This window comes from Antrostomus carolinensis, unplaced genomic scaffold, assembly GCF_000700745.2.
Source record: "Antrostomus carolinensis isolate BGI_N321 unplaced genomic scaffold, ASM70074v2 scaffold11623, whole genome shotgun sequence".
NCBI lineage: Eukaryota > Metazoa > Chordata > Aves > Caprimulgiformes > Caprimulgidae > Antrostomus > Antrostomus carolinensis.
In genome coordinates this window covers 6,931-15,090 of record NW_010305882.1, presented here as the reverse complement: position 1 = coordinate 15,090, position 8,160 = coordinate 6,931, and the positions used below count along the sequence as shown (strand labels likewise).

At 42.3% G+C, this 8,160-nt stretch overlaps 1 protein-coding gene across 1 annotated transcript in view; it reads right to left on the bottom strand.

The window, feature by feature from the left end:
- Nucleotides 1-2,666, bottom strand: part of ADAM17 (ADAM metallopeptidase domain 17) — a gene marked incomplete at both ends in the record, with an annotated part of 17,278 nt that extends 14,612 nt beyond the window's left edge. Inside the window, 2 exons of the mRNA XM_010164912.1 lie at nucleotides 912-1,045; nucleotides 2,534-2,666. Of these exons, the coding sequence (XP_010163214.1) occupies nucleotides 912-1,045; nucleotides 2,534-2,666 (267 nt within the window). The remainder of the gene's footprint in view (nucleotides 1-911; nucleotides 1,046-2,533) is intronic.
- Between the last annotated feature and the right edge of the window lie 5,494 nt (nucleotides 2,667-8,160).

Genomic DNA, 8,160 nt, shown 5'->3' with positions numbered 1-8,160 from the left:
CCTGCACAGACACTGTTGTTGGGTTTTTTTAAACTGTTTTTAAACTTCAAGCCAACTTACCTTCCTCAGTCCCTGAAGAACACTATACAGGTCCAGTTTACAGAAAAAAAAGAAATGAACTAGCACTCTCCCCTAAACTTATCTTCCCAATGGTCACAGTCATCAGGACTTTGATTTAATTGACCTTTTTTGTAGAAGGTGTTGAGATGGCTGCAGGGATTAGTAACAGGACACAGAATATTTCTGCCAACAAAAGCAGCTTACCTCTTGCTACTATCAGACAGCCAGTTCCATGGCTTCAGCCTGCATTCCAGTGGAAAAGATTTTCACCACATCACAAAGGCAACACAAAAACCAAAACAACTTAGTGGAAGCACTAGTGTTGGACTGAAGTGGAGCAAGATACCCTTTCTTTACAGGAAAGTAGTCTGCAAAGAACCATCTTACAGTCTTTTAATGTAACAATCTGGGCAACATTACATCACCATTAACTACCTGGGCTTTGTGTCCTGGGACAAGGAACATTCAAGTCCTACATTCCAATAAGAATTAAAGCCACCACCATAATTAAAAAAAAAAAAAAAAAAACAAAAATCACAAGCTCCTGTTTGATTAAATTATAACTTTGTGTTCTGCCAAACTAAACAGAAAAGTCCTATGTTAGAACCTTGGTGCAATAGCTAAAAACCAAAAACCCCAAAAAACCCCACCACCCACCAAACCTAAGAAAACACAACAAACCCACCACAAAAACAAAACCAGAAAACCCGAGAGGCATGAGAATTAAGTTTACTTGTTCATCCTAACCATTATCTGACGAAAATGAGGGCAATATACCATTTACTTTGGCCAAGAGATTTGTGCAAAGCTGTGCTTTCTCAGCACTGACACACAGTCCAGTCCATACTAACCAACGACATGTCCAGTGAAAAAGTCTTGCCACTGAACACGATGCTCCTTTTGCTTCCCTTCACCATCCACAATTAACGCTTGAAATTTTTCTGAGAAGTGCTCAGCAGTTGCAGTTAGGTATAATTTAAAGTGCCTGTAAAAGAATTTACTTCCATTTACTTTTAAGCAAAGCATACACATAAGAGATACATCCAGTCTTAATTTTACTGAGGTCCAAAAGCAGTTAAAAAGCATTAATTCTGATAAGCAGGCTACAAAACATACACTGTGTAATTCATAACTGTAAATATTTTTAAACAGTCAAAGATATTTAAATTAAAAGAGAAAAAATAAACCCCAAAATCCAGAACAGTCACAGTTTGCTCATGATGCACCTTCTCCATTTGCAGTCAAGCAAAACCTGTTATTGGTACCTATTTAAAGAAAATCAGACCAAGGAATTTGTTCACCTATTTTAAATTAAATTATCTTAAAGTTCTTATTTTCTGAAATAATACAGTCAGAAGACCATAAACAGAAATCTGAACTCTGTAGATTTTTATGATATATTGTTACAACAATTAAAGGCTATATCAAGAAGTAAGTAGAGAACCTTCTGTGGAATGAGCCTCATGGGCTCTTGGTTTATGTGGGCTTTGGGTCAAAGATTTTTGGTATGCCCCTCTGCAATTATTCTGTAATTATCACTGGCTGTATTGCAACCTCACCATAAAGTCAGGGTGCATAAGGCAGTACAAAACAGGGACAGCCAGACATTGGATGCTATTATCCTTTTATACTTGGTACTTAAAAATTACCCCCTCCAAAATTTAGAGATTCAAAAAATATGCACGACAACTTGCATGACAACTGTACTTGGAGATGACAGATGGGGGAAGGCACATGAGACACAGCAGACAAAGATGTCAGATGAACAAAATCGACCTACACTTGTTAATACAAAGTATTACTTTGTAACCATTCTATGATTCTATGATTATTCTCATTGTGCTCCCTCATTTTAGATTTACAACTTCAGCACTCAAATACTCAGAATTCTGACACTCAAGAAAAAAAATCCCTACAACCTTCATGCCTGCTCTCTTCTAGCTTTCCTTCCCCTTTCACCCGTGCTTCTATTTCCTGAATTATTATTAAAAAAAAAAAAAATCATTAAAAGAAGTGTTTGTTGTATAGGAAATACACACTCAGTAGGAAAAGGATTAAACTTCCATGAAAAAAAATACAATAAATCTCTTGGGCAACACACCAGACACACTCCCCAAGCTGAAGGCAGAGATTTCAAGAGCCAGAGAACAGTGAAGAGCTATGACAATGCTGCCAGATGAGGTGTAAGTGGGATCCAACCCCATCAGTTGAAGTAATCTACATGAAACTAAAGCTAAGAACAAAGCAAAAGAAATTTTAAATCACTGCCACTTCAGCAGAGTAATACAATGCAACTTATTTTTCTGTTTCCTTTGAGCCTCTCTGAAGTCACAGAACCAGGCACATCACTCACTCAGAACTGGCCAGTCATGAGGGAAAACAAGGTAACTATTTCTGGGTTTGGAACTGCGCATTATTCATCACAAACCGAAGGGAAAATATTGTGCTATTTCATTGCTGATGATTTAATTACCTTTGCAGGGCTGAAAAACTTAAGAGCCTCTCTACATGTGTCTCAGGCTGGAGGTCCCTCTTCTTCAGTGAGTGTTGCTGGATGCTAGACTGAGAAAGTATGTCGTAGTCTGAAAGCATGGACTCAACTGCGTCTGGAAGAGGAACAAGTGAAATTTTAGTTTCAAGAGACTCTCTCTCAAACAAATGCAGACATAAAGACAGAGCCTCTCATTTCAACAGCAAGACCACAGTTCGCTCTAATTTTAGCATAACTATTGTATATTTCCATAAAGATGCATTTTGAGTAGGCAAGTAGAAATCAGTGCAAGACAACACATGATCCGAGAGAGGCAGAGAATTTAGTTGGTTTCTTGTAGTAATTTTTGAGCAACCAACCCCTCATTTTTACTGCCACAGCTGTGCAGAGCTAATGCCCTCCCTGTCTGCCCCCTGGAAACTAATTGGGGGAGAATGTCCCCATTTCTCTGGAGTGAATCACTCTCCTCACCTGCTGGTCCCCATCCGAGTCTAAGGAAGAAAATAATTTAACCTAGGACACTTCTACCAAATTCACTGCCAATCAGGATGGCATTTATTACCTTTCTGTCCAACAGCAGCCAGAAGACAAATGTCTTTGTAGCATAATCAATCAGAAATAACTAACGAGGCACCTCATATGAGGCACCTCCAAGTACCCTGGTTTCCCAATACCTTGCCATCACGCAAAACTCCTTTGATTTCCCTACTCAGAACATGAAAACTTGTTCAGAGGAGGGAGATCCGGGGCCCAAACCCCTATGGGGAGCAGCACACAAATTACAAATTCAGATCAATATTCTGCAGATGCTTCCACCATTAACAAGCACCCAATGACGGCTGCCAATGGTGTTTGACTCTTGCTGATAAAGCTTGCTGCTCCTTTGTAAGGCATCCCTTCACCATGAGCACCCACCCACGCTCCTCCTCTCTGGAGCACCCACCACCCAGCAAGATGTGATAGTTTCACTTAGCTAGCCCTTGGCTAGCAGCCAACACAGCCATTCACCCACTCTTCTAATTACTAAAAAGAAAAACCAACTCTATTTCAGCTAAAAACCAGGTCACAAGACCTTGACATTCACCTTCACTTCCACCAGTGCTGATCAACTCATTTGCTATTTACAGCCTTAGAGGCCCTTATTCCTCCATCACTGTCTCCCTCCTCTGCCAGAGGCATTCAACCTTTTCACCGCACCAAATGAGTAGTCAGACATGTTTCACAAGAGGCAGAAGTGCTCATCCAGTCATTCTTTATTTCAAAAATTCCTGGTTTTGCCCTTCCATTTCCAGTTATGCTTCTAAACCAGACACGATACCCACTCAAGTGTGTTTTTATTAACAAAGATGTCCTTCCACTTCTTCAGAGCCCTGATCACCACTCAGCCTAGTAACCTCAGGCATTTTATTAGACTTTTAAGCAAGCAGCACCACTAGAAACTTTTGCAAGAGGACAAGACTGTCAACTGGAAATCTAGATTGGTACAGCTCCTGAATTTTTTTATTTTTTTTTTTTAAACCTGACACTCAGTACCATCTCTTAACCCCAAAGACACACCTCTAAAGCCCAAGTAAGACTTTAAGAACAGGCACACTGTTGGGACAAAGGCAAGCACCTCACTTTTTCTTTTGCAAAGAGGCAGGTGGGGAGAATTAACCACCAGTGTATGTGCTTGTGTACAATGGAAGCAAGGGAGCTGCAGAAACAAAGATGACCCTCACAGCCCTCTTGGCCCCGCACCAGACCTACTAGCAAAGCAATGCACTGGTGACACAGCTGCCTTCTCCTGCAGCAGAAGCCACCAGCAGCGGCTCCCACGCTTCTCCCTGCCCCACTGCCCCTCCCCTGCCGTTGAGCAACACAGGAAGGGCAGTGCAGTTGCAATTTCCTGGTCTCTGTTTACAACCCACAGGTCGAGAGCACCTGCAATCGATTCCTGTGCGTTTCAGGTCATATGCAAAGGCAGGTTTCCACCACCTTCCTCCGTGTCGTGGTTCTTTTCCCCTTATGTGCCCAGTTGCTGTGTGCCAGGCAGCACCTTCAACGTGAGCTTGCCACATGCTGCAGAGCTGGGTCACGCAGTGAGCAAATACCTAAAACCCCTCCAAACATCCCTCTTCTTGAAAAAAGTCCATTATAATTCACTGCTTATTGCCTGGTACCTGCCATCATCCAGAACCACCTGGCAGGAGGGTAGGGAGAGGCAGGAAAAAAGCAATTCTGAGAAAAACCTCATTAAACTGTCCAGTCCTAAATTATTTTAATTAAACATGAGACTCTTTCAACACACTCTGGTACAGCAGCCCCCTCAACTGGAGTGTTGATACACAGGCTACCAAACGTCAGTTCGGGATCCAGAGCAAGCGTGTGGTATGTGGGCCATGAAGCAAGAGAGGTGTGGTGCCACTGCCACGTTTCTCAGGGACTTACTGACATGGGGACTTGCCAAGCACAAGGTCTTCCCGAGAGGCACAACCCCCATGCAAACACTGCTCCTTCCACCGCTTCCCACCTCTGCCTGCAAAGCACAGTGCAAAGCCAGGGGAAGGTCAGGCCAAAGAGCAAGATGCAGCTGCCACCATGGCCAGACAAAATGTCTCAGTTTCATGGCAAGAGAACTGAGAAGTCTGATAGAGAAATTAGGTTTCTATTTGGTAGGCAAGGAGAACTTCAGAAGTCCTGTTCCACCTCAACACACACAAACACCCAGAGTTGATGAAGATGAGTAAGATGATTCTGTTGAAGTAACAAATGAAACACAGGACACTCCTAGTTCCTGTAACCCTGAAACAAGAATGCACTTGTTCGTATTTCCTCTTACCTCTTCCTAAATTTGTTTGCTTTTGATTTAACTTGCAACGTAAGTAAAGACTTAAGACGTGCTGCTAGACATAAATCTGTGAACTAATTCAGGCATCAGACAGATGTGGAAAAAATACACTGGTAACACACTCAAAGCAAAATCTTTCTATAAAATTTTCATGCCGTGAAAATGAATCCATGGTCATGGCTTACTGAAAATGAACGATGAAGTGTCATTATTTTACACAAAATACAGAACTGAACAGGGTCCAACTGCAGAGCAGTGTGTGGATGGGAGCCACAGCAAGCATATGCTTGACTACTTTTTATTCAAGTTTAATAATCTTTCTGGCATTCCTTCCTCATTATCTTCACTACAGTCCAAGAGTCCTTCCCCATGGGCTTCAACAGCACCAAGCTGACTCAGGTTTTCCCAAACCACTTTCCTGTGGTTCCTTCCCTTCTGGCCCCTCCTAGATTTCTGCATTCCTCTCTTTTTGTAGAAGGACAGCTTAATTTCACCCTGGTATCCCAAATATTTATTTATTTAAGACTACCAGGCTTTGCCTCATTGCACCTTCTCTCCTGGGGGGGACATCCCCAAAACATAAACATCTCAGGTTTGTAAAACAAGAAAGGAACATCAGTGACAAAGACAATACCCCAAAGTTCTCAAGAAGTCCACAGCAGTGACTCTTCCTCTGCCCCCAACTTTGAACTCACCATTTCCTCCTTTTCTCTCACCTCATTTCAGACTAGAAAGCCTACTGCCACTGGACTCTGCAGCTTAACACAGGAAATCATCTTTTAAATAAATTATTGGCCAGTACACATTGCAGTGGACTCCTCCAGCAGCAAAAAGCTCAAGAATGTGCTGGGCAACATCTTCGCTCCCTGAGCTGGAGGCCACTGCATATATTTCAAAAGAAGAGGTTTCTCTTCAAGTGCTCAGCTATCAATTCAAGTCCCAGTGGCATCGTTCTCCAACCAGCTCAGCTTTCACAAGCAGAACAGCAAATTCCCATGATCTCATGCCCAATCTATTGCCCAGAAAGCAACAAGTAGATGTGGCAAGTCAGACATTTCATAAGCATTCTTTTGAACTGCATTATTTATAGAAAGGTTAAGCTTATCTCTAGAAGCATGAAGTTTAACCCAGAAGATACAGTTTAGATTTTTAAAAACTCTCTTCATAATTATCTGAGGATAGAAAATGTCTCTACTTAAAACACAAGATCCAACAATATTTTTAAAAATATTACTTTCAGGGTTTAAAAATGACCACAAGAGTATGAGAGAGGTTTGCAGGAATGATTGCAGTTATTTCTCTGAACATCTCAAAGGGAATAAAAGCAGAAATAAATCTCTTGTCAAAAGGCACCGGGATGGGATGACAAGCCTGTAGAGAACAGTCCTAGAACAAGCACAGCAAACACGCTCGGGGAGGATTTTGCAGTGTGACTGTTAAATCATTGGCATCTCCAAGACTGAAGAAAGGGCTCCAGCCTGTATTTTGCGTGGCACTCATTGACTGCAACCCAGGTACCAATCTCAAGCCGATTTCCAATGGGTATCAAACACCCATCAAAAGATGGGAGCAGCTAACTAATAATTTTTCTGATTCAGCTGGGGAGTGACTGCATGGTCGAAGGGCTCCCATATTCTTTACTGTTATTATTTATTTTTTTACTCTCCAAATTATGCTCCTCTTCATACATTAAAATATTTTAATTAAAGTAACCAAATATAGTAACTTCAAATACAATTCACAGCCTCAGTCAGAATTAGGACCAGGAAACATGTACTGGAGTCTTTCCAACCTTACCCATATGAGCTAAAGCAGGTCTCCATCACCCTACACGAAACAGCTGCCCTCGTGTTTGTGGTAACAGCCAGTTACTGGTGCGATGCGGTGGGACTGGAGCACCATTCCAGGGAGCACTAATGGAGAAGGCCAATATATTAATATCTCAGCTGGGCACACAGATGGTCTTCACCAGGCAGGAGGTGATGCCATCACGCCTAAATGTTTATGGATACCTTCTCTTAACAGTTTACACTACTTTTAGGAAACTGTTGATGAAGAGGATGCGCTGAGGAGATCCATCTGTGGGAAAGCTGTTCCGTAACAGCTCGTTACACATGCTGCTACATCTTTCTCCAGTACATCTGGTCCAGAGCCATTGCCAAAGACAGAAAACAAAGTGAACTGAAACATCCCATGTGAAACAGCCCATGCTTTTAACAGTTTTGATAAATCATGTTTACTTGTTTCCACCAAAGAGCGGCTGCTGTTTTAGTCACTGAGTGTATGTGAACAGAAGAACTTGTGCGAGAAACGAGTTCAAAGCAAGAACCAAACGTATGTCAGCCTGCTTATAAACCGTAACAGGATAAAGCTTTACACTCTGTTTCAACAAATTTCTAGACAAACCTGTTCGTAAGAATGGCCAGACACATCAGCTTTGCTCAGTGTTTTAAAAGCCATGTTTTTGACTCGATCCCAACTGCACCAAACTTGCTAAACTACGTGAGAAAACAAGGTGCCCGGATTCAGTTAGTCACCAGCACAGCGCAGAGCGGCGCAGACAAAGCCTCGGGGTACAGTTACACAGCCCTGGCGCCGGGAGGGAAGGCAGGCTGCCCCTCTATGGTCTACCAGCTACTCCCCGGTGTACTCTTCCCGCAGCTACACAGGGTGAACTACTCCGTACTTACCACACACTGAGAACTGCCCAGTGATGGATACCATGGAAAAGCTAACAACTTATAAGACACCCTTTAGCTCATCTCAGGAAAAACTTGTT